The sequence below is a fragment of the Lygodium microphyllum genome, chromosome 2 (assembly GCF_053477565.2).
Source record: "Lygodium microphyllum isolate KBCC chromosome 2, Lygodium_microphyllum_v1.1.10, whole genome shotgun sequence".
Lineage (NCBI taxonomy): Eukaryota > Viridiplantae > Streptophyta > Polypodiopsida > Schizaeales > Lygodiaceae > Lygodium > Lygodium microphyllum.
Genome location: NC_141136.1, coordinates 158,632,222 through 158,659,461, shown reverse-complemented (window position 1 = coordinate 158,659,461; position 27,240 = coordinate 158,632,222). Strand labels below are relative to the sequence as shown.

Below are 27,240 nucleotides of genomic sequence, written 5' to 3'. Positions count from 1 at the left end.
AAAAGATCCTTTGCCTTCTAAGTGTGCGGCTTCTCTTGATCTAGCTGTTTCAACAACTTGTATCACAACAGAAGCTCTGACCTGTACATCTCAAGCTCTCATTGCAGTTTCTTCCCCACACACAACTCCTCCTGCCACCAATGCTCTCAGAAGAAGCAGAGAACCTGAGGGGAGAAGAGGAGAAAAAGCAAGGAAGCAAGAGGCAGAAGAGAACCTACGGCTTCAGCACTAATCACAGCCCACATATTTGTTTCAGAATGGCTCTTCTCCCTTGCAGCCTGCACATCATGTGCAGCAGCCCATCCTTACTCATCTGTCATGTGCATCAGCAGCCCATTCCCTTTTTCTATTGAGCTTTCCTCCTCTCCATCCATCACAGCTAAACTCCCCCTTCTTTCTTGACATCCACAATTTTTCATGAGGGGCCCTCTTAAATCTTAATCTCCCAATTGGCTAGTTTAAAGCCAGCCTAAAATATGCCACCAGCAGCCAAGGTGCCACTACACAAGGCATCTTCTGTGTTTTTAAACAGCAAGTTTGTTTCCTCACAAGAATCAAATTCATGCAATTTGTTTGACACTCGATTATTCAATTTCTCATTTTTATTCATACTTGCAAGTAGACAAAAACACATTCTTGGCTCTTGCTCGAGCCAACTTTGGACCTTATTAGTGTTGTAAACAGCAAATACATCAAATTGATATGTGTTGGCGGCCAAGGCCTATGCAATATATCGACTGTTCTTTGACCAAGTATATGTGAAGTTGCCCATACTTTCCCTATTCCTTTCAAGTCATGACTGGTTTTCTACACACTACTCATCAAGAGTAAAACAAGGTATCAATTGAACCCATGAAAGGACTAGTTTCAATGGCAAAGCAACTTCATAAGGATGGAGGAGATTGTTGACAAACCAATATCACAAGTTCATTGTATTCCATTAGTTCCTATTTTGTTTCCATTTATAGCCCCAAAAAGGCTTTATTTGTATCGTTTATTAGTGACTGGGAGCTGCCGGAGATAGTTGCAGCATGACCCTAGACAGTTCAGTGACACTTGTGTCTATAAATAGGGCACATGCATTCATCTATCTTCAGCAATCAATTTGTTGATACCAAGCCCTAGGAGCTTGCTTAGGGCCATAAAGAGCCTTTCACAAGTGATAGACTTGATCCTCTGAAACCGGCCTGTTCACTGAGAAGGGCGGTAGTGTACAACCAAAATCTATATAAATGCTTTCACCCAATTTACAGTCGTCCACTTTACCTAAACTTAAAGACACAGAATCAAGGAGACATACAGGAAGCTAGAATGCTCCTGTTGCAACACATACACCCTGTTGGCCCCTAAGTTAGGCGCCCCTTGCGGTATTTCTTTATTTTTAAAAAGAGAAAGTACAATGGGTTGTCTTTCACCTATTCTAGGTGAAATTTGACAGCATAACAGTACAATTACTTACCCAAATCAAGTTGACCAGGAGGGGAAACTCTGCCCGAGTCTGAATCTTCTAGTTGGAGTGCAGAGTTGACCATTTCAACCTGCTGTATTTACTGGTTCAGACCTGTTCTGAAACCTGTTTACAACTCATACTGTTCCCTGTACTGTTCAGCCCACCGTAATTGCTGGTTCAGACCTGTTCTGAAACCTGTTTTCAACTCATACTGATCCATGCACTGTCCTGCATCATTTATGCCAAGTGCCCCTTGATTCTGACATCAATTGGGCTCTGAAATACCCTCTGAACAGTCCAGAATTAGTTCTGGTTTAGTGCTGTTTCAGGCACTTGCTTGGTGAGGTTACCACCCTCACCTATCCCTGCTGGGACAGCATACAACTGCTCCTGTTCCTGGAGAAAAGAGGCTCTTGCCTCGTGCAAAAACAACATATTCCACACAGCTGTACCTGAATCAGAAGAAAGGCCCTTGATTCTGCAACATAACCATACTGTCAGGGAGAGAAAGAGAGAGAGTAGGAAGCAAGCTCAAGCCTCTGTGCATCATAGACAAGGTATACCAGCTCTCAAGAGCTTTCCATCTGCAGCAATCCATCTCCCTTTCACAAAAATGAGCCCCCCATGCATTGAAACTCGTTTTTGTGCTGCCCTCTCTCTTTTGGGAATTTATGCCCAAATTGTGACACATGGCATACATGTAACAATTTTCCTGTTTAAACGTTTCGGTCTAAAATTCTCCATCCTTGGTTCAATATTTGACCTCGGCACGACCAAAGGATTAATCCTCGTACAAAAAGGAAGATAATGATGCGAACAGATTCTGGGGTCCAAAAATAATAACTCCCTTAATTTTAGGAGTTGCTTCCATTGCATCCCCACTAGTCTTCTGACCATCTTTGCAGACTATGGCTACATCCAAATCTGTAATGTAGCTCAACTGAAAGTGAATTTCCACTGATGACCCCACATGGACTAATCTCTTGAAGATTTGTCCATCTTCACTTTGAACTAGTCTCTTCCAGGCTAGTTCTTCAACACACTTGTCCATATGCACTTTCACAAGTCTCTTCCAGACTTGTCAATCTACAATGCCATCAGTCTCTTCCAGACTTATACTGGACCTTAACTGTCCAGTCTTGACTCACTAGACATTCCTGTCCGTTTCACAAACTGGCCATGTAACTCAGGCGTTTAGATTTCAAGAGGGATCATTCCAAAAAGAAAAACCAAATAAAATATGTAATAAATAAATCAACAAAAAGGTAATAGTTGTCACAGTCTTGTGACATCCTCCTTGCCTAGCACAATGAAACTTGGAGGCTAATCCACATCAATCTCCTCCTGTAAGGCACTGATGAGGAATGCACATTTTAAATCCATCTGATATAAGTGCCCATGGCGATAAATTGCAAGGGCTAAAGCGGTCCAAATGATAGACATTCGAGCAATCATAGCAAAAGCCTCTGCATAATCCAACTCAGCCTTTTGTGCGAAAGCCTTGGCAACAAGCCTCACCTTGTGCTTGTCCAAGATGTTATCCACCAAGTACTTTGCCTTGAAGATTTACTTCACATCAATAATCTTTGGCTCAAGGGTCACAAAACTATCTCACATGTGTCATTTTTCTTGATAGAAATGAGCTCCACTTGCATCACATGATGCCATGTATTTTGTGCAAGAGCCTCCTAAAGAATGGTGAGCTCATGAATCTCCAATATCCTAGTCATCATGGCATAGTTCACACACAGCAAACACCTAGTTTGCTATTGCAACATGGTTGATCTTCGAGGTCCCTGCGGTGCCTCTAGAGAGGAAGAGACTCCAGTTCCTCCATCAAACGCTAGAACCACCCGACGATTACAAAAGACTATTGTTCATATGAGAGGTTGTGAAGCCTCACGGGCTTATGATTCACTTGTAATTGATAGCAACTCCTCCTTATCAATGGAAGGAAGGTCCCCTTCAAGGGACTGAGGGACCCCAAAGAAGACCAAGGGATGGTAGAAGCCGAGGAGGGAGGGAAAGACATGAGGGAGAAGAAGGGATGGTGTCGAGGGAGTAGGGGTGTGAAGAGGTAATCTGGAAGGAGGGGGTGGGTGTCGAGGGTCAGGGTGGAATGGGGATAGCTAAATTGGATTCATTTGCTAGTGCACTATCAAGGGGAGGGTTTGACAAAGAAGTAATAGCCTTGGGTGATCTTATTGTCAGAAGTGGAGCAGCGGTGGAAGCATAAACACGTGCTGAAATAAACTGCTGAAACACAAGACAAAAAGAGAAAAGAAAAGAACACGATACATATGAGAACTCAGATGTATGCACGGGAAATGGAATCCATATATCTGAACACGAGACAATCGCATACAACAGTGAGTCACTGGCTGCGTGGGCACTGGCACTGGCTCCTCTCTCCACAGAGTCTACAGATGGTGAAATGAAGTGACTGACTGAGGAGGAGCCACTGAGTATAAATAGGCTGAAAAAGTGGGGAGCAATAATGCTGGTCGGACAGCATTAATGCTGGCCGACTGGTGCATAAAATGCTCCACTGGCATAAAATGCCACACCAGAAAAATACCTAAAATACCTAATAAAAATGCCCAGCCCAGATCAAGCTCAGACTCACACATGAGCTGACAAATACTCTGCTAACACCCTCTCTCAGATCATGAGTGATCTGATACAATACAATAGTACAATGAAAAGGGATCAGAAACTATACAACATAGAACCACCAAGTAGAACCATGGATACCCAAGCAGTGGGTGATCAAGCCACCACCAAGGTGCCTCGGAGAGAACCTGATGTCAATCGTACCAAACACCTGAAAATAGAGAAGATCATAGCATGTCTCTGTGTCCATCATCAATGTCTCGCAGTAGCATACAAGACCATCCTGTCAAAAATGCCTCTGAACATAGGTGACCATGGATTCCCCGCCTTTGACCAGACCGCCAAAGTGTCCCCTCATGTGAGCTCCAGACGAAAGCCTCCCGCTCTCTGTCAGATAACCAGCTCAGCATGAACCTGGATGTCAATCCCAGCTCCAGGATTTGATTCCGCCAGACTGAAGTCGATGTGTCAGGGACGTCCCTCTCTGGAACCTGTGCACCTGTATAAAAATATAGATGAGGCGCGGCTGCCCCATCTGAACACCCGCTCACACTCCCTCTCTGGCACAAAAGAGTCGTGAGGGATGACCTCATCACCACCACTAGAAAGCAGCCGAGGAAGGGGCCACCAAGCCCTTTCCGCGATCCAAAGAAGAGGATCCCTTTCGCGCCTTGGACTTCACCTTGGTCGGAAGATCGGAGTCGGAGTCTGATGAAGGAGAGGACTCATTGGTAGAGCCAGCATCCCGCTTCGTCTTCTGCTCCTTCTTCCTGGAAGCCGCTAACTTCTTGCAGTCCTTCCGCGAATGTCCCTTCTTGCCACAATGGTAACACTGGGCCTTCGACTTCTTCTTCCCGTCACCCCTCTCTGAAGCTACATAAGCCTCACCTCCATAATGTGCCGGAAGCCGCCCCTGTAATCTCAAGGATGCCTCATGCTCAAGAAGCGTCGAGGTCATATGTGTAAAACTGACAAGAGTCGATGATGTCTGCGCCCGCAAAGCATTGGCTACTCCATCAAACTCCGGGGGGAGCTTGTAGAGGACCGTTCCGATAAGATGCACCTCGGGAAGAGCAGATTGCATGTGCTGAAGCTGGTCCTGTACCTGCGTAACACGAAGAAGAAAGGACTGAATAGTATCTTTCGGCTCAAACTTCATCTGCTGGAGCTGGCCATAAAGTGTGACGACCCGCATGGTGGAAGGTGCCTCGTACATCTACTGCAACTTCTGCCATACTTCAGGAGACGTCCTACAGGAGGTAACCGCCGGTAAGACCGCTTTAGAAATACACCGAAGCAACGCCGAGTAAGCACGAGCATCGTCCGAGTCCCATGTGAGCACCGCTTCCTCATGGTTGTCCTCATTAAAGTCTTCAGGAAGAGGAAAAGGACGGAGAGGTCGAGCAATAGCTCCACAGACGATGTACCATAGCCGCTTCTGCACAAACCAAGCTTTCATGACAGCACTCCATGTGAGATAATCAGGTCCATGTAACTTATCATCAGTGGAAGTGCACGGAGGAGCCATATGGAGAGGATAAGAAGAGAAGTAGAGAAGAGATGGAATTGAGAGAGGAAACACAGCCAAAACACAAGCACAGACTACAGAAAAGGAGAGTTCACATGCAATAGAACCCAAAATCTGATCAATAGAAGACAAAATCTGCTGCAGAAAGTCAAAAAATCAGTCAAAAACTGCCAAAAACAGAGAAAGCGGCCTGAAGTAATAGTCACCTAGCCACGAGAGATGCTGAATCAGCAAAACGCAGGCTGTAAACTGGAGAAAAAATAGGTAGAAAACTGTCGCCAGCAGCTGCAGATGAAAAACGCAGGCAGCAGAGGGTGCGTAGGCAGCAGGCGATGGCAAAACTGCAAAAAACGCAGGCTGAAAACAGCCCCAAAACAGGTCGCCTGGCTGCGACAGCAGTCGTCTGATCAGCAGGGGTACAAAACAGTCCTGAAATCAGCAAGAAAACACAGCAGAAACACAAATCCTGAGAACTGATACCATGTCAAAAGTGGAGCAGCGGTGGAAGCATAAACATGTGCTGAAATAGACTGCTGAAACACAAGACAAAAAGAGAAAAGAAAAGAACATGATACAGATGAGAACTCAGATGTATGCACGGGAAATGGAATCCATATATCTGAACACGAGACAGTCGCATACAACAGTGAGTCACTGGCTGCGTGGGCACTGGCACTGGCTCCTCTCTCCACAGAGTCTGCAGATGGTGAAATGAAGTGACTGACTGAGGAGGAGCCACTGAGTATAAATAGGCTGAAAAAGTGGGGAGCAATAATGCTGGTTGGACAGCATTAATGCTGGCCGACTGGTGCATAAAATGCTCCACTGGCATAAAATGCCACACCAGAAAAATACCTAAAATACCTAATAAAAATGCCCAGCCCAGATCAAGCTCAGACTCACACATGAGCTGACAAATACTCTGCTAACACTTATTGTATCCGAAAAAGACACATTAAGCTAAAAAAGGTGCATTACACATTAAAGCTTCATTACTTATTAAACAACCCCAAAACTCAAATCCACTCAGTGTGTTTCAATGTCCCATAAGCAAACTCCTCACTTTTGGTTGGTTCCATCTCTATAGCAGAGTGTGCTAGGTCACTTGCATCCCTTGCATCCTAAGTCTTCCCCCTTCAATGAAGGCAATCTCCTTCAACCAGTTGCTGCCCTCCATCTCCAACTGCTATTGTGTACATCCTATAGCTGCCCTTCATCATCGAGTGGACTAGATTTGTTCCCATCCTATTGACACCATCAATTTGCTACTGTTGGGGCCACCCATCTCCTGCTGACCTGACCTGGTGGAGTTTTTGTGGTGAGTTTCCACACCATCTCCTCTAGTAGCTACCGCCCCACCTGCCTTGGTGTTGCCAGCTCCTCCAGCCCTTGTCACCATCAACACTAGCCTGCATTTTTGCTGTTCAGCTGATACCTAACTATTGGTCATCATCTATAGCAGGTTGTTTTTGTGTTTTCAGCACTTTTCTTCACAACCTCTACTCCAATTGGTGGCTATTGCACTCGAGATCCATCTCTGATGGACAAACACATTGACATCTCCCCCAGCCCACTCCCTTGAGAGTCATTAATTGTTGGACAGCTTTGTTCTTGAGCATTCTATACATTTTCATTCATTATTTAGTCGTCTTAATTTTTGTGTTTCAGAGTTTTGGTGTTTTTATGTTAGTGTTTGCGTTCACTATTGTTTGACAGCTTTGCTCTTGAGCATTCTATGCATTTTTCATTCATTATTTAGTTGTCTTAATTGTTGGACAGCTTTGCTATTTAGTCGTCTTAATTTTTATGTTTCAGAGTTTTGGTGTTTTTACGTTAGTGTTTGCGTTCACTATAGTTCAATTGGGGTTGTACACTCAATGCTTTCTTTTGCAAACCCTAGCATATCTCCACATGGAATCATAGCCAGTGCTCTTCTAAAGTGTTATTTGAGGCTATCGTCGATTGCCTTATTGGTTCTTTGTTACACTATATGTCACATGTTAACTTAGGATGACTCAAACCACTCCATCTTGAGATCCTTTCGTGTTTTCTTCAATCACTCCTTCAATGGAGACTCTTATAAGGCATTGTGGCCTTGATTTGGAGGATAACTCTCCACCTACTAATCTTTCTTTTAGGGATCGCTCACAAAATCCCAGCTCTTCTTCTCCTGATATTCCTTCACAAGGTGCATCTGAGTTGGGGCACTCTATTGACAAGATTGATCATCTTTCAATTGAGGGAAAGTTGTCCACCAAGGACACAACTCAAATTCCAAGTTCTTCACAATCAAGCCTAGTGGCATGTTCATGTAATTCACTTTTGTGTGACCCTAATTATCTAGAATCTTATTTGGTTATGCACACACACACTGTCATTTGGATTCGTCTATATTACATCTAGAATCTTATTTTGAACCTATCGCAAGTTATCTAGTCTTACCACACATTGTCTTTGATGCACATTTAGGCTTTAGGCCATCATTAGACACTCATAGATGTACTATTTTGCACCCTCATACTTTGTTACTGGGAATACCACCGTATCCTATGCACCTCCCCATATCCATAAGTGTGTCACACTCTATCCCTAGTCTAGTTGTGTGATGAATCCTCCTCCAAAATATTGTACCACCCTCCTTGATTGCTTAAATGCACAAAACCTCCTCTTGTGCTGACGAGTCACCTCCATTGAAGAAAACAGGGGGTGAAAAGGAATCACCTACATATTTTGGCCCAATTCCACCCTCCCCAATTGATCCTAACCATAGACCACAATCCGATGCTGATGATCAGCCTCCTTCATTTAAGGAAAAAAGGAGTGGTAATGACAACTATCACAAAGACCCTTCTAGCATTACTTACCTAAAAAGAACAAGTATTGTACAATTTACCAAAAATATGGCCATGTAGATGACAATTGTTGCTCAAAGGCCAAGGGCATTAGACCCATACCCAAAATCAAACCACCCATAACTCACGGTATTCTACACACACCAAAGTTGAATCCCATCCCATTTTCCAAAACCAAAATCAGCCCCTTTTGGCAATGGTGGTGCCATTCCACCATGGTTAAGGGGGGTCTTTCCCAAGAAGCTAGCACTTCTCCATCCCTTCAACATTGTGCTCATCAAAGCTGGCTCTTGGTACAGTGGATCCCGGATCTCCACCTCAATTAGTGTCTTATGGCATGACCGGTTTAGTCGTTACTTCCCCTTAAACTAGTTTCTTAGGAGTCCTAGGTAACATTTTGCAGGCCATCTCATGGGCTACCCAAGATGCCCTTTGATCCATGATCTCGACTCCCTAAGCATCTAATGTCCTAGAGATGTATATTTTAGATGCTTTACTTAGCATTTGGCTTAAACATGAATGAAATGTGCATATGTGAGTTGCGCATGTGATGTAAAAGTCAGATAAGTCATAATGATGGGCCAAGGATCCTGAGATGGCAGTAGATGTCAGAGAAAAAAGTTGGAATAAGTTATACTAGACAGGTAGTAGGTTGTGTCTAATGTCAAATTTGGCCTAGGGCATATATTTAACCATTAAGTGTCACTAATGACAATAGGAACTAGGCCATTGATAAATAAATTAGTACTAGTTCAAGGGTTAATTCATTGCACAAGACCACTTGAGAGTCAAAATGGACTAGCCAATTTAATTGTGTATGGGCACAACTAAATTTCTAAGCAAGGACAAAGTGCTATTCTAAAAAATTAATTAAATGGTTGAAAAATACATTTAGAAGGTTTTATGTAATTGATTGTAAACTTGAAATTACCTTTTGATTGCTCTATTGATGAAGAGATTCAACAATATTCTTCTTTTACTAATACTCATTTGGATGAGTCCCATTCTATTTGCAACCATTTACATCGTAGAAGATTGTCTTCGATGACAATATTAAGTCTATGTTCTTCCTTGTTACTCTCCCTAAGTCACGGGACACATTTTGTATTGCCATTAGCATTAATGCTCTTGAGGGTGGCTTTACATACTCAAATGTAGAGGAAGCTTTATTGAAGAGGTTGACATGAAGAATGTTGATGCAGCCCACACCTCTCATGCTACCACAATTCGAGGCAGGAATGATGGTAGAGGTAGTTATGACCGTTGTGGTAGAGACCCACATCAAAATAATCTTGTGGGCAGGTTTGTAGTACATCCTTTGGTGCTAAGTCTTTACTTACATGTCATTATTACATGTAGCAAGGACACATACGACCACAACGACATAAGATGCAATAGGATGAGGAGCCTCATCTCAAGATGGTGAAGGTTAGGAGAGGAGGAGAGAGAGTTGCTACTGCAATTTTCTAGGCATTGTTGATCATCCTAGCCATTGAAAACTGTTAGACAGCTGTTGCCACCTGTTTAGGAGGCCATTGGAGGCACTTGATAGCCCTTGTAGGCTATCTACAAGCAATGATAGCAAGTTTGGGGCCCACAAGCACAGCGATTGCATGTGGGGTTCCTATTGTAGTGAGTTGCAATCATTTAACTGTTTCCAACAAAGTAGCAGCAAATTTAAGCACTTTCTTGTGATAGAAATAAGAGATTTCTCTCTCCTCTAAAAGAAATCCCTCAACAAATTTCAGCCGTTTCAGGCCTTGGTGAATAGCAGCTATGTTTTTGCTGCTGTAAAGCCTATATATATAGAGAGAGAGAAAGAGAGAGAGAGACCATTGTTGTTGCAACAGTTGACAAGCCATTTCCAACTAGCAGGAGACCCTCTAGGAGGAGTCTACAACAGTAGGTGACAATGGTTTGAGGGTTCTTTGAGCTAGGAAATATCATATTCGGGGTGTTCCATTAGTGAAGACGGCTTCCATGGCCATCTAAACAAGGCAGCAACTGATTTCTTCCATTTTCTCGCGATGGAAGCCTAAATTTTCTCTCTTCAACCTTCTCTCTTATCCTCCAACCATCTCTCAAGTCATCTCTACAAAATCCAACCATTTGAGTCATTAGGGGTGAAGATTTTGGCTAATCTTTGTTGTAAACCCTAATTTACAGCAAAAATTAGAATTTGACAATTGCCTTGGGATGCATGCTCAATATTGAGGACCTAGGACTCAAATTCCAGATGTTGAAATTTAAGAATTTCAAGGAGATTGAGGAGACTAGCTAGACAAGATCAAATTTGGGCCTAAAATTGTCTTACTGGTCACAATCCCCAAGCAAACCAAGGGAAAAATTGGTTTGAAGACTTGCTGGTCATTTATGACAGCAAGAGGCACTTGGATTAGCAGGGGAATTAGTGAATCTCACTTGTAATCCCATCCATTTGCAATTAAAGATAAAGAAATACCACAAGGGGCACATATTTTGGGGCCAATAGACTGCCCAAGGCACCTATTGAAGGTTAGAAGTTTTGCTCTAATGCTTAAATTGTGTTCAGCTAAGCATTTATAGCAAGTATGTCAATCTTACAGTGAAATGGGATCAAGGAGTGATGATGCATCCCATTCTCCAAATGCACATAATGAAGGTAAAAATGCAATGTCTAATCTTGGAGAACAAGCTTACAACATGGACAACAAAGAGAAAATGTGGTTGTTGATCAAGAAGCGGATCCTTCAAGGCCACGAGATGTTGATGACTAGTAATGAGGTGAAGAATAAGACGACCAATTCAAGGCTCACTTAAAGGCAACAACTAGCATCTTTGTTCAATTATCCAAAGATCCATATTTATGAGAGAGTTTTGAATTCTACCAAAAAAGACAGCAAGGGAAAGAAGAAGATGTCATCTTCAAAGGTCTTTGGGTGGCAAGAAGCTTCCAAACAACAGCCACCACAACCTAAAGATGCACGCAAGGTTGGGAATGAGCAAAAGAAAATGATATTAGTGGGATTGGATACCCAAATGCAATGCCATTTTGGTAGTGCAAATCCAATGGATTTTGGACAGCCGAGCATGCATGCAATGATGGGGCAGAAATGATACTTTGGTGGTGGCAATATTTTTCATGCTATGGTGGATTAGGGACTGCATATGGGAATGTATGGCACAACTCATGATATGCAACAACCAATGCATGGTGTGCAAGGCCCAATGTATCCGAGTATTACTAGCTTTATTTAGCCTCGCGTGTGAGCACACATTATTGTGAGTAAAAGTGCATGTTTAGGTGTTAACACCTTTTACACCAGTTAACATTAAATAAGGGTCAAAGGTGTAGGTGGATACCTCAACCTATATATTCAAGCCCTATTACTTGTGCTCTTAACACACATATCTCATCTATCATTCTCTCTCTCTCTCTCTCTATAAGGAGTTTCATCCACCATAGCCTACTATCACATGGGAACTCCATACCCAACAGTGGTATCAAAGCAATCCATCGGATCGGTCCTAGTGACACAACCACCTTTGTGCATACCCTATGACTTGCTGTTCATAATATAGCAGTAGCAACAACTAAGGAAGAAGCTGAAGCTTGAAGAAGAAGAAAAGAAGGAGAAGTCTGCCTAGTTGAAGAAGAAGAAGAAGAAAAAGCTTATGTGGCCCCTTGTGCTAACTATCTTGCTTGTCTAAGTTGCCGTTTGCATCCCTACCGAAAGCTTCAACTTTGGATGCATTGCCTAGTGAGAACTGTCTATCCCTGTGACTGACGCAAGTCACGTGTTGCTTGGTGAGTGTGCTACCTGGACACCTGGCCCCTTCCAACCTTGCTGTGCACACATTTGGATTCACACTCCTCAGCAGACACATACACCTTCCTATGCTTAGCCCCTTCACTTGCCCTACACTTGTCGCTTGCTGCTTGGACGCCATGTCAGCATCAACTTGCACTAGTTGTCACGTCATGCTCTAGCCCATTCAATCGATGACCATACACCTAGGACAAACTACATTAAATTTTTTTCTTTTCTCCTCAACCTTTAACAATAAAGGTTTAATTATTTCTTAAAGGGGCAATTCACATGAAGATTGGGACATTTCGGTTTCTATTGAAATTTCTCAAATTTCTTAACCAAAATTTGGGGGTTTTCAAATTTAAGTCCACTTTCTTCAAATTTCTTCATCAAGATTTGGCCCCTTTTCAATATGAGCTCTCTCCGTGGCATCTACCATCACGATCCCAATATATGGTATCATAATTGAAAAATTCTCGAGCATATCAAGTTCACCATCTAGTAGACAAAGATTCAGGTCATATTTATGCAAGAAGATGCATGGAGGGTCGTATACACTAACGAGCCAGAGCACATTCGAAGCAACCCATAACTTCATTAGGAATGGCTCGAGAAGAACAAGAGCGCACTCGCTATCATTGAACTCGGTCTTTCTAACAACCTAATTCATCACCTTGATCTCACAAAAATAGCAAAAGAGGTATGGGATGGCCTTCAAGTCAGATTTGGGAGAGAGATTAATAATTCCAAAATATTTTTCAAAATGAAAATTTTTAGTATCTCCTACAATCCTTTAGAGACTCTTAAGCAGTATCTCAATCATTTAAGTCTTATTTACCAACAATTGACCACTCTCAATAGTCATCTCAATGACGACAATAAAAATGTTGTATTTCTTAATAGCTTAATGAAAGAAGCACAAATCCATAAAACCGTGGCTGCTATTTAGCCTTGTGTGTGAACACACACTATTGTGTGTAAAAGTGCATGTTTGAAACCATGATTGCTATTTAGCTTTGCGTGTGAACACATATTAGTGTGTAAAAGTGCGTGTTTAGGTGTGAACACATTTTACACCACTTAGCATTACATAAAGGTCAAAGGTGTAAGTGGATACCTTAGCCTACATATTTAGGCCCTATCTCTTGTATTCTTAACACATATATCTCATCTATCATTATCAATCTATCTTTCACTTTCTCTCTCTCAAAAGAGCATGCACTCATTCTCCACTTCCCCACCATGGAGGCTAGAAGAGACTTCCTAGCTCAACACCGTACATTGAAGGGGAGTGGTGTATTCGTGAGTGACGACCTCACACTAACCCAACTAGCCCACATGAGGGAGTGCATGCCAAAAATTAAGGCAGCTAGGGAGAAGGGCAAACTCGCCTTCTACAAAGGAGGGAGAGTCGGTAGTCATGGAGAGACGCCACAAATGACGGTGTGAGACCTATGGGACCAGCCTTGCAATGGCAGTTCGGAACTATAATGGAGCCCTCCGACTAGATGTGGGAGTTTTTTAGGAGACATTCACAAAGAGAGATATAGTGTTCTACTTAGAGACACACTAGGAACCACATGCTACACTTCCACAGCTGACAGGCTATAGATGGGAGTCAGCTTGCAAGAAGGAGACATGCACAGACCACCGTAATCACAGGTCGAGAGGAGTGGCAGTGTTATTCAAGGAGGAGCTACAACAAATGATACACGTAGTCTGCAGAGATAAGTAAGCTAGATACATGTGGGTGAGACCTATGGGACCAACCTTGTAGTGGCAATTCGAAACTATAATGGAGCCCTCCGACAAGATGTGGGAGCTTTTGAGGAGACATTCAGAGAGAGAGATATAGTGTTCTACTTAGAGACACATCAAGAACCACATACTACACTTCCACAAGTGACAAGCTATAGATGGGAGTCAGCTTGCAAGAAGGAGATACGCACACGCCACCGTAATCGCAGGTCGAGAGGAGTGGCAGTGTTATTCAAGGAGGAGCTACAACAATGATACTCGTAGTCCGCAGAGATAAGAAAGCTAGATACATGTGGGTGAGAGTGCATGGTGGGCAACACACTTTGTATATTGCCATATGCTATTTCCCCCCTATGACGTCTTGATACGCCCCATCCCAGGGGCAATCACCATATGCGGCTTTGAATGAGGATATTTGGGAGTTCTCTAAGGAGGGAGATGTTCTCTTGCTAGAAGACTTTAATCCCAAGACAACTTCCCATCAAGTGTCTTTCTTTTATGCATCTGAGGAGATGCTACAGGAGCAAGATGTGTCATGGCTACAACTAGAGAGGACATCTCATGATATGGGGGAAGTCACCGAATATAGGAGATACCTTGTGGAGATGGGCACAACACACAGGTTGGCCATTCTCAATGGCCTGGCTAGATACCCCCTATCCGGTGCCTTAACATGTTATCCTCACCGACACGGTGCCAGCACAATAGACTATATACTTGCTCCACTGATGGTAATATCTCACATCCAGGACCTCTCAATATCACCACACCTTCTCGAGTTGTAGTGGATCATGCCTACCTATCATTCACCATTGACCTCTAATTCACTAACACGCAAACCCATCATGCAGCTCATAGACCCTCAAGATACTTCTTTTCCAGAGAGACAAAGGATATCTATGAGAGGCAAAGATCCTTAGATTATTACATGATGCAAACCCCGACGTTCCATTGCAGGAGCTGACTCAGCAGTTCAGTGGGGCCCTACACATCGTTGTAGGTGTAGCCTTCCCACACTCACGACCCGCACAGAGAGCCTCCACCAGGGTGACACCCCAAAACAGCTGGTATGATGATGAGTGCCGTGAGACTAGAGCAGGGCGAGAGCACAGTGGTCCACTACCTACAATCAGCACAAATACTCTTTAGACACCTCACACAACAAAAGAAGAGAAAATTCTTGGCCTAGTTGGAGTGAGACCTATATCAACTATTCTTGAGCTAAGATTCTAGAGAGACTTGGAGGCTTTTTAGAGAGCATTGCCTGACCACACCTGTTACATCAACCGCTACATGGGAGAAGTATGCAGCTAGTCTTTATACTGTGGAGGGTCAACCACCTCTTCCTGACCCACCTAAGCCTTGTCCAAAGACCACCACTTTCTTTATAGAAAGTAGGGTCCGAGAGGTCATTGATAGACTTAGCACAAGAAAGGCACAAAATCATGATGGATTAGTAGCTGAGCACCTGATCCATGCTAGAGATTTGGCGGCAAGATTCCTAGCTCACATGTTTAACAGAGCCATGTGTGAAGGCCTACCAAAGAGCTGGAGCACGAACACTATTGTGCCTATCCTCAAGTCAAGGGACCGTACTTTACCCAATAACTATCAAATTATCATGGTTGGGCATACAATGGCTAAGTTATATGCTTCTGTCCTTGGGCATGAGTTAAGCAAGTGGGTAGAGATGTGGGGTCTTAGAGCATAGGGATAGATTGGCTTTAGGAGAGGCTTCTCCACATTAGATCACATCTTCACACTCAAAGCGATCATTGAGGAGGGAAGGGCCCATGGCCAATGGACCTACTGCTACTTTGTGGACTTCCGCAAAGCCTTTGACACAACACTAAGAGACAAGTTGATACATAGATGGGAGTACCAAAGAGCTCAATTGGGGTATTTTGACATTGTATGAGAGGGTTGTGGGAAAAGCACGAACACCTAAGGGCCTTTCAACACCTATTTACTCCACCATTGGGGTGAAGTAGGGACGTCTCCCCTTCTCTGACATTATTTGGTCTGTACATTGATGGGATTGCTAATTATATTTCACAAGAAGAAGATAGAGGAGCCCCACTAGTTGGCCCTGCCCTGATCCTTGAGATACAAGAGTTCGAGGTTTAATATTCATTCACAACATAGTGTATTTGCTACATGAGCATTGTATATTCAGTAGTTATATCACTTCAGTTATTTTCTGTGTTCATTGTCTTTGAGTAGCCCTAATCCTAACTGTGTTCTTTTATCAGTCTGTGCTTTTTCATACGATTTTTATTTGTGTTTTTGTGTCAGAGTATTTCTTTACATGGTATTAGAGCTTGGTACTCTCTAAGAAACCTAGGCCTTTGATCTGAAAGCTCTCCGCAAGAAGCAAAAATAACAATAGGTTCAAATGACTTCGAATACATCAACACCAATTCAGCCTCTAGAACAACCTATGCCGAGAACCGAGCGAGAGTGGGTAGAACAGCTTGCTCCACAACGTTCCGACATGGTGGAAGACACTTCTGACAACACGGAAAAAAGGCTATACAAGCTTTCCACTGAAGAATATCATGTGATCATGGACTTTAGACAAGGTATGCATGCATTTCTCTCTTCAGATGCTGCACATAAATCTGATGATATTGCATGACCATCGATGCCTCCCTCAGGGATGGGCCCCCTTGTTGGAGAAAGAGATCCGAAGTATGTTCCATTCTTTCATCCTCTTCCGTTCACTCCGGTGCAAGGTACTTTTGATTCATCTTTTGTTCCTTTATCTTTTACACCTTCTGCTTTGCAATATACTGGTAGAAATCATGAGGAAGATAGAGTACAATCTGTTGACTACGGAAAAGGTTCTCTTGAGGACCAATTCTTGTATGTTAATACACGTGGGGATTATAAGAAAAAGCCAGGTACCTCTTCTTCTACCCTTTCTTCTTTTCAATTTTCTTCTCAAAATCAGAATGAATTTGGTGTTTCTATTTCTACATTGCACGGTGCATCATCATCATCATCATTTCATTTTCAATCATTACATGGTAAAAATGAACAAAATGCACCTGCATCTTTCACACCACAAATTCAAAACCCACCCATCCCACCACATTCTTCCGCTGCTTTTCCACTTCCCTTCACACCATTTACATTCCCCTATCAAACACCTCATGTTGCACATCACACCGCACCGAGGGGTTATGGAAACATAGGTACCGCCTTTAGGACCTCATCCTTTCCTCCATCGAGTGGTGTTTCACCTACTTCTCACACACTTTTGGGATCATTGCAGCCTGGGTATCCCCTCCAGTCTCTCCCGAGTGTGGATCAATTGGTACCTCAGATTGGTTTTATAGCATTACCTAGTGGACCTCTTGGTCATTCTACTATGCCCTAGCTAAGCTTTGGACAGGGATTTCATGTCCCAATGCCTCCACCTCCATCGGCACCTTACAGAAACATTTATGTTCCAATGCCTCTGCATCAATCGGTACTCATTAGACACTCCCAGCCTATTTCTACCTATCCACCTTTTCCTCTTCATTCTTCCTATCAGACACACCCACCACCACCATCTTACCCACCACCTCCATCTTATCCCACTTTCCCAACACCTCATGGTTCCAGCTCATCTTCTGCCAAGCATGCTTTCAACGATAAGACTCGTTTTAATAGGTCAAACTTTATCACTTGGTCGAACTTGATGAGACATGTCCTTGACTCCCAAAACCTATGGGATCTTTTGCAGGGGTTGGAACCCCAACCCGATCCCACACTTGTTCCATATGAGGTTGTCCGCTCATGAAAGGCTAGGAATGTCTCCGCTATTGTTGAGCTGATGTTGGGCTTATTGCCTAATTTCACTCTCAGCTTCAGCATTTTGACTTAGAGTCAGAACGATGGGCACATTTGACTGACCACTATGTGGCTCAAGATAGGACACGTCCTATAAATCTCGACCATGAGCTCCAACTTTTTAAGATCACTAACCGAGATGACTTAAAAGTCAAGTTGACTGAGTATTGGCAACTTCTTGCCGAATTCTCTACTACGGGGACTCTGAAGTCCTCTGACAATCAAGTCACATTGTTTCTGAACAAACTTCCCAAGAAATACTTCAATTTCGTGGAAAATATAGTTTCAAAGCCTACCATGCCTACTTTCTATGAATTTGAGTGTCAACTACTGCGTTATGCACGGTTGTTTGATCAATTTCATATGAACTCTTTCTGAGAGGGGGCTCTTGTTGCTCATTCTCAAAAGGGGCAACAAGGGCAAACAAAATCAAACCTCCACTCAAAATCAAAAACAAACTCAATCCGAGGAATCACAAGGAAACTCCCAATCACAACTCAAACAAGGGTGGCAGAATGTACCTAAAAAGAATGGGTATTGTCAACATTGCCAAAAGGTTGGTCATTTTGATGACGAGTGTGGATCAAATCTAAGTCTCAAACCCCCGCCCCTCAATCGGGAAATCCCCAGCAAGGGAGGCAAGGTGATGGCAAGGGGCAGTTTAAATATCAGACCCATGCTGCCATTGCTCAACCATCTTAGTCGACAACATTCTCAACTCCACAGGGCTTGTCTGATTGGTCTACAGAGGCCCACATCGTCTCCATAGAGCCATCAAATGCAAGTCTCGTCCACACCTCTGAGTTGCGACGAGGTTATCGCAGAGGCCCACTTGTCACAGCCGAGCACTTCAACTCCTATTTGGATTGTGGACAGTGGAGCAACACATCATATGACTCCTATAGCAGACATTTTCGCATAGGAAACAACTGATTATCAGTTGCTGGTTTTCAATGGATAATCATTAGTTCTCAATGCTATTCAACTGGTTTTGTGGACAGCAGCATGTTTTATGAATGCCATTGATAGTTCAGCCATGGTTTATGTTCAATTTATGCTTTGCTATAGTTGTTTGGCTAGAACAGTTGAGATATGCTCATGAAACTGCATTCTATGAATTTTTTATAACAGTTTTGGATTCTTTATTGAGTTTTATATTATATTTATGCTAGCTGAAAATTCTCAGCAAGTGGTTAAGAAAAAAGTGGCCAATGTTGTTTACACTACGATGCCTTTTGGAAAATTCTAGTGCAGTTTGTTTTACTTTGGTACATTGCAGTGCAATTGAGGATAGACACAAAGAAAGACAGGACCCAAAGCAAGGTGCCTCTTGTAGTATTTCTTCATCATACTGAAATGTTGGTAGAACTGCTTGGAGATCTTTGCTCTCAAGATATGCAAATCAGCCTTCATCATGCCAATTCCATACAAACTGCTCAATGGATCTACAATGCTCAAGTACCTGCCTTTAACTGCTCTTACTAGCCAAGCCTAGAACCCATGTATGAGAATATCTACTATGGACCCACATCAGCCATTGCTAAGTCCCAAATTGCCATAAGCCGGCCAAAAACATCCATTTCCAGCCTTAAAACAGCATTGCGAGCACTTGGACAACCTTCACTGGCCCTTAGAACAGCTTGACCAGCACCAAGGAAAGCACAATTTGGAGTGAAAGGTGATGAATGATTTGGTGGCATCCACAATCTGCCAGATAAAGTCTGTGCATTTTTGCTACTTTTCCTATGTTTTGCTACTTTCTGGTTAAATAATTAAGGTTTCAGACAGTATAAACAAATTGTTTAAACTTTTCTTTTTGAAATTCAAGTGTCCCCGTCCAAAACTTTGGCCTATGGCCAAATTGAATGAATTAAACAGAACTTTCATATTAAGGTTCATTTATCTTGAATTAACTAAATGTGTCCAACTGACAGCTTAATAATTCATTGTTCTCATGCAGAATCTTAACCACTTAAGGACCTGCCCAGCACAACTCATGCAATGGCTAGCGACAGCATGTGAAGCAACAAGGAAGTTGAAGAGCTGGTGAAGCAAAGTGGGGACAAGGGATACAGGGATATGAAAGTAGCAGCACACACTAGGTCCCCTTTCATAGAACTTTCTAAGCCAGATGTCATACTGAATATTCTTGAGTCTTGTATTTCTTGATCTAATTATTTTTGTGAATGTTTCAAGAGCCAAAAAAATGCCAATTAATAAAGTGGTAATTTCTTGTAGCTTAAGACCTGCTCTCAAGCCCAAAAAGGTGGTCGAAGAGATGAAAGGGTTCAACTCCCAACCCAAAAGGTCCCATCCCAGAAATACCAAGGCATTGGGCCACACAAAACTGTCCAAGGACCTGCCACAATCACAAAGGCAATGAACACTTCTAGGAGACTTAGACTTTTGTTTTGGTGGGTTTTTTTTTGTGATCTAGTTCATTAGATCATACAAAAGTGAAACCAAAGTACACACCACAACCAAGGGAGTCAATGGAGAAGTACGAGGAGCTAAAGGGGTAGATGAGAGTAACTAATGTAAGGATTTGGGTTAGCTGCTTGGGATTTTAGGTGCACAAATGGAAGCTCACGATGCTATCTTAGATCAAGTTAAAGGGATCATGCTACATAATGCATGGGCTTTCATTTGAATTGATGCCTACTCTCATAGGTTTTCATCAGTTCCCAATGCACAACATATACACACTGTCATAATGGGATAGATAATGCAATAAGGAACATGCTCATGCAATAGTGTCTCTTATAGTGCCCTTATAGATGAATTATCCACTTGCCCAAGTGCTGAAGCTAACCCCCTCTTAAACCATGGATGTCAATGTTGAAGGAGGAGTTGATGCTAGCTTAAGATGCCAAGTACTTGATGAAGAAGATCCTAGAGTAGCATAATGAAGAAAACGAAGGAAGACCTGAAGGCTGAAACTGCTTAGCTAGAAGAGCTAGAAGGCAGAATCAGCCACCATGGTAGTTGGGACGTGCCCAAATTCAGTCTTAGGAGAGGGTTGCTCCTATGCTGGCCAAATGATGTAGGCATGCCCAAAACTCAACCTTGCAAGAACGCTCCAATCCTAGAAGGCATGACCATCAAGATAGCATACCTACATACCACCATGACAAGAAGAAGAACAATCTAAATGGATAGGTAGCTTGAAGTAGAAGCACCTGAGCTAGAAGAGCAATGACGAAAACAATTTCACTAGGATAGTGGGCATGGTGACCAAACACAGCCTCGAGAGAGGGCTCCTATGTTGGCAACATCAGAGGCAGTCTCAAAACTCAACCTCGGGAAAGGACTTCAATAGGGTCAAGAATATCACAGTTTTGTGAAGAAAACTATGGTGTAGCTGCTAAGGTTTGCACTGAGGAAGCAAAAAATGTACGACCACAACATAAATACAATGATATAGAAAATGTATGACAAGGGCAAAATAGTAGTGTCACTAGAGCAGTAGTGCCGGAGAGTGACGTCCACCAAAGATGGATCCCAAGTACTGTAACCACCAATCAAAGATGAGAGAGTGCAGAATAATGAAGGGCAGCAGGCTGGTCACCAAAACACAGTAGTCGAAGGCTGAAATTTGGTAACTGCAACACTATACCACCAAAGGGCTGAAAACTAATCACCCGATGTAAAGAATTGTTAGGCAACAATAGGAGAGGTGTTTGCTGATGTAGGCGGCTTGCTGAACAGCAAAAATGCAAGTACTATAGCACTCACATAGTGGGAGAGATGGCATCAGTCTATCACCTGGCACCAAGTGCCAAAAACGCAGGCTGATTAGTGCTATGATGATACAACAGATGTAGACCTCCAAACAACAGGGTGATGATTGAAAACAGGCCACCTAAGGCTAGATAGTGATGGGTTGCAGTTGGTGATGGCTAGACAACACATGGTAGGTAGCTCATGGCTAAAATCTGCATAGTAGAGAGAGAAACCTGCACAAGAGGATGAAGATTGAATGGGGGCAGCTTGTCTATTTATAGATGTGGATGGACCCTCTCTCGAACTGCACATCATTTTTGCGTTTTTCATTAAATAAGCATGTTTCGGGGATGTTTAAGAGGTTAATTAGCATGTTATGCATTTCTTAGCTCAACATCTCTTCTTAGGCCCAAAACACGGCTAGAAAGGAAGGCCCACGTTTGCCCAAGGCGTCCCACCCCAAAGTAGCCAGGGCATCGAACAAAGGGTGCACAATGTTTGCCCAATGGCTCACCAAGACTATAGAGGTGATGGTTAGCTTACCAAGGGAGTCTGGGTAATCACCCTAGAGAGGAAAAGGCATCGAACAAAGAATGCTCAAACGGCTGTCCAATGGCCTACCAAATCCTGCAAAGGCATATGAAACCAAAGGTTATGAGCGTATTGTACTCCGAAACGCATACCAAAACGCAGCAAGGCAACCTCTACGCATCGAATACCAGCAAATGTAGCCAAAGAGGCTGGATCTCATGTAGATAGACTCTGAGGAGAGAGAGACAAAAAATGCAAAGAGAGAAACTAGGCAACACGTGAAAATGATAGATGATTGTGCAGCAAGTGTAGACGACAGCAAGAAGAGAGAGAAACTCAACAAACGCAGGAATTGGATGACGACGACGGTGTCAGACTGATGGCGATAGCTCTAGATGATGGCATCAACAGCAAATACAATGTTCTAAGTATAGGGCGACAACTCTATTGTACCAAGCAACAATTCCTAGATGTAGGCGATAACTCACAGATAGAAGTGAAGTTTGGAATCAAGCGCCAGATGATAGCGTATAGCAAGGAAAAGGTTTGACCGCAATGTCCTCTGCGAACGGGGTGTGGACATCATAGATACGGCTCCTAAAACCTACAAAAACAAGATTAATGGAAAGTGATGGACTACATGCCTATTTATAGAAAGTTTGGGACACCCAAATTAGGGTTTGGTATATGGGACAAAATAACTCTCTAGGATCGCATCTCTTTTTAAAATAATAAGATTTCTTTATTAATTAAGCGTGTTTGGGGGCTATTTAAGTCAAGCTTATGCATTTTTAGCTCAACAATGAAGTCATTGTGCACTTGTGAGTTAGTTATCTCATGAGAAATTATAGAAAATAGATCTACTTGCAACAAATTCAAAGCATTCATTAGTAATCTATAGAAATACCATAAGGGTCACCAAGCTTTGGGGCCAACAAGTGTCATGTGCAGTGTAGGAGCACTCTAGCTTCAAGTGTGCATAGATTTTACTTTGGATATACTTATGCTAATTAAATAGTGTCATATGCACTATAAGAGCACTCTAGCTCCAATTGTGTGTGGATTTTACTTTGAGTATACTTATGCTGATTTAAATATTTGCTGAAATGTGATTTTATTGCCCTCTAGCCCTAGGTTACCAAAGGCCGGTTTCATGGTTTCATTGCTAGGAAGTCACCATCCTTTTGAAGGAGGTGAGATTATGATCACCTCTAGCAGCAAACACATTAAAGTTTTACTTGCCGAAAACAACATAGAAGAAGGGGCAAACTGTAATAGATGTCACATAAGATTGGTACTAGCAATAAGGAACATGAATTTCCTCCTAAAAGGCACTCTACACATGGTTTTAAGTCACCAAATGACATAATCTTTTCCTCATCCATGACCTCCATTTTGTACCATGTCCCTATCCTAGACTTCCAAGTTGCATCCTGCACCTAAAAGCCACTTCATCTACAACAATTACTTCATTGCACATTTGATTACAGGTGCCATCTTTCTTGTACCTTTATTTTCAGCTTGTGCTTTTGTCATATTAACTGTTAGGACTACATCGAGATAAAGCAGCTTTATCTGGTTGCTGGTGCTTCAACAAATGTTTCCCTGTGATATCTTCTCCACATCTAGTAAGTTTGCAAGTGTTTAATAACCATGTATTGGTATCCATACATATATTTTCCAGTCCCTGAGCTCCTAGCTAGAGGAGGTTTCGACTTGAAAAAATACTGGAGTTTCATGCCAGTCCCTAAGCTCCTTGCTGGCAGAGGTTCCAACTTGTCAATAGTGATTGAGAGCCTTCACCACTTTTTTTGCAGAGAGGGCGATTACAGGTTTAGAAGGGGATGCAGTGATGCTTTTGATTAAGATTTTTACAAGGTAGAGGAGTTAATGATTTAGCTTGTACTCAGCCATGTTTGACAAGATGGTTGACTCTTGAGGTGCAAGACTCATCATGTGCAGCCTTGGATGCTTTCCATGTTGTATCCGTTTGACCCTGCTGTAAGACTCATAATGGGACATGTATTCCTACATAGTTCTTGCGTATTCTTTTTATGCTCCCTGTGGCATATATGCTTGCAGCATCCGTACTTCCTTAAGGATTGATCATCCTCTAGTTCTCATCGGTATGTGATCCTTGCTGTACTAGTTCACTTCATTTCCTGAATAAATAAATACCTACTTTGTTCCTCAATTATTTCAGAAGTATCACCTTTTTCCGATAAGAGATTCAGAAGTGTTACTTCTCTTCAAGTCATTTGTAAAACACTAGTATGCTCTAGACTAGAATGAGCATGAGCTCATAAATATAGTGCAGTGCATGTACCATAAAATCTAATGGAATATCAAGAAGGGGCTTACCATCTCTATTTTCTTTGTCATCAAGCAAGTTGTCAAAACAGCTAGTCAAAACAGCCAGAGTTTTTATTACTCAATATAGAAATGCTCCATCCTAAGTCATCAATGATGGGTGGGCTATGTCAAGCACAATGAGATATAGCAAACTACAACCAGATGTAAAAAGCTATTTAACTAACCAAAACCATGCCTCAAGGACAGTTTCAGACACACAAACAAAAACCTGACTTCAAAGTTTCAAATGTCTGCCAACCAGGTCTAAATCATTCCGCTCCTCTCGCAAAACAGAAAGAATTACTGGTAGTCCTGTAAAACCAATTAAAAACAGTCCGACATCATTGACAATATCATGCCTTTTAAAAATATAGCCCTCAAAGGTTGCTAATAGCAAAATTAAAAGACACACAGAAATCAGTCATCAAACTGAAAAATGCATGCCTGGATAATGCTTAAAAGCTGCTATGTATGTGCATAGATTCCCCTTAGATGGGAAAAAATGGATCAAAATGCGCTCAAAGCCCAGGCATTACCAATAGCTCCAAAAGCTAACTTGGCCGATAAATTTTCTGCTACCAAGTCTTGAAGCTCTGCCATTGCTTGATGTCGGTCTTCCGCAAGAACCCCATTGCTTATTCGTTCCAAAAGTTGCTCAACACCCCTGTGGAATTCATTCAAATTGCCCATCTCATGTCAACCAGATACTTTTCTATTAAGAACAGAGTTTGCTTCAGGTCAAGAAAAGTACCATCAACAATGACTAGCACTAAAACTTCCAAGGGCATTTAAACCTACAATACATGTAGATTACCTCCCTTTATAACATATGAAATCCAGCTCACATACAAATTAATACTCAGGTATCCAGCCAAAAAACCATTTACACTGTCTTCCGTAACCAATTGCTAAGCTCACTAACAGAAAAATCACAGCAACGAATATTGAACATCATTCCCATGTCAAAGCATTAAAAGAGGATCTCAATTCTTGTTTATCATGAAAAAGTGTTAAGTGTTAGTAGCGCTTAAGAAAATCAGCTTGGCTCTTACCCATCATCATCTTTGGATGCTTGATTAGAATTACCAAAAACCAGCCCACCAACTCCCTGCAACCAATCAGAAAATGATGAGAAAGATCTACCAGTGTTCCAAGCTTATAGCCATAGAGTCTCATATTAAGTTACGGAAAAGAAGCCAGTGTTGGAACAGGGTCTGATTGCACAAACATTCAGATTCGAATAATAATACAGTCAAAATGCATTCATCATTCACACTTTTATTTATGACTTGAAAAGTAGAGATTTTTTTCTCATATCACCAAAGATTAGAACCTTTGATCTGCTTGCTAGGGGAATCATTGTAACTGTTTGGGCCTTTTCTACTAATTCCATAGATATCATCATGTGGACAGCACCGCACAAAACTGTCACGGTTACCACCTAGACACTTACACATCCTTTACATGCATAAACCAAGATCTTGGTTCCTTGGGATAGAGCATCAGACGCTGAGTCAATCGGCAACACGTACAACATAACAAAAAAGCCCACCATCCTCCTCTGCACATAGCCAATTTGGGCCGTTTAAACTAATGTTGTTTTGACAGGAAAATTTCTACCATCATTACAGCCTAGTCACCTAGACTCATAATCCTTATGTGCATAAGCAAAGATCTTGGTCCAAGGATCAAGGATCAAGCTCCATTCAGGAGTTGGCCGTTTGGCATTTTGTGGTCTTTGGTCCAAAGGCCTCTTGAGTCCCATTTACAAGTCACTTGCAAGTTTTGTGGTCCTTTTTACAGGTTCAACTGATTTAGATCAGTAGGTGATCTAGACACCAAATTTCCACTACAGGTTTTTGTTTTGCTTTGGGTAAAAGCATTATTGCTTGGAGCAACAAGTGATAGCCTACTCTTGCAGCTTGCTCTTTCTTCTATAGAGGTAGAATATAGAATTGTGCAACATAGAATGTTGTTTCGTTGAGGCGAATGTTGACTGAGATAGGCTTTCCCCAAGAAAGCCTACAATTCTTTGTTGTGCCAGCCAAAGCTGCCTAACCATAGCCAAGAATCCTATGCTTCATGCTTGCAGAAGTATGCTGAGATCCAGTACCATCATGTTCAAGAGGGGATCTTATTAGGAGCTAAACCTAATGTGTTGTTTTACAAGGGACAATGTGGCAGACATTTTCAGGCTCTTCCCTCTTTAACTAACCTTTCAAATTATCATATTTTCCTAACATTTTTCTGCCCCCCCTTAAATCAGCCCAAAAAGCATTTTTGTGTTTTACATGACACATGAGACATTTCCATAGGACTGCTGGCTGAAAGTGTTCTATAGAAGCATACTCAATGTGGACTCCCACTCTTAACTTTGATCCTTATCTCAGACTGTGCCAATCTCCATCCTCATCCTCATCTTCGTCCATCATCTTCCCCTCTTCATATTGCTGTCCCTGCCCTACTTGTTGCCACCCATCATCAGTTGGCTGTCATCAAGCTCCTGCTGCTGTCAACTATCATCTCAAGGCTGCTGCCAACCTGTTGTAAGGTTCCACCTGCTGCTGGGGTAACCCCCAGAGACTGTTTTTGGTAGTAGACTGCCGCCCAGATTTCCCTCTATCTAATGTTGCTGCCGCCTGCTGATTATATCAACTCCTGCTAGCAGCTGCCTCTTCTCCTGCTAGAGACCATCACCAAGCAATACACTCCTGTGCTTCATTATTCTGAGCCCCAAACATTGATGTATTTTGACATCCAGCCCACTGCCCTTGTTAGAATTTGTCAATTCTAGGCAGTGCC

General features: G+C 42.5%; 1 protein-coding gene across 3 annotated transcripts in view; it reads right to left on the bottom strand.

The window, feature by feature from the left end:
• Positions 1 to 27,240, bottom strand: part of GC6 (golgin Putative 6) — a 69,475-nt gene that overhangs the window by 16,509 nt on the left and 25,726 nt on the right. For all 3 annotated transcript variants that reach the window (XM_087700406.1, XM_087700415.1, XM_087700422.1), the window contains exons 2-4: positions 25,491 to 25,546; positions 24,975 to 25,102; positions 24,698 to 24,750 (exon numbers count right to left, since the gene is read on the bottom strand). In XM_087700406.1, coding sequence (XP_087556532.1) covers positions 24,698 to 24,750; positions 24,975 to 25,102; positions 25,491 to 25,546 — 237 coding nt within the window. The remainder of the gene's footprint in view (positions 1 to 24,697; positions 24,751 to 24,974; positions 25,103 to 25,490; positions 25,547 to 27,240) is intronic.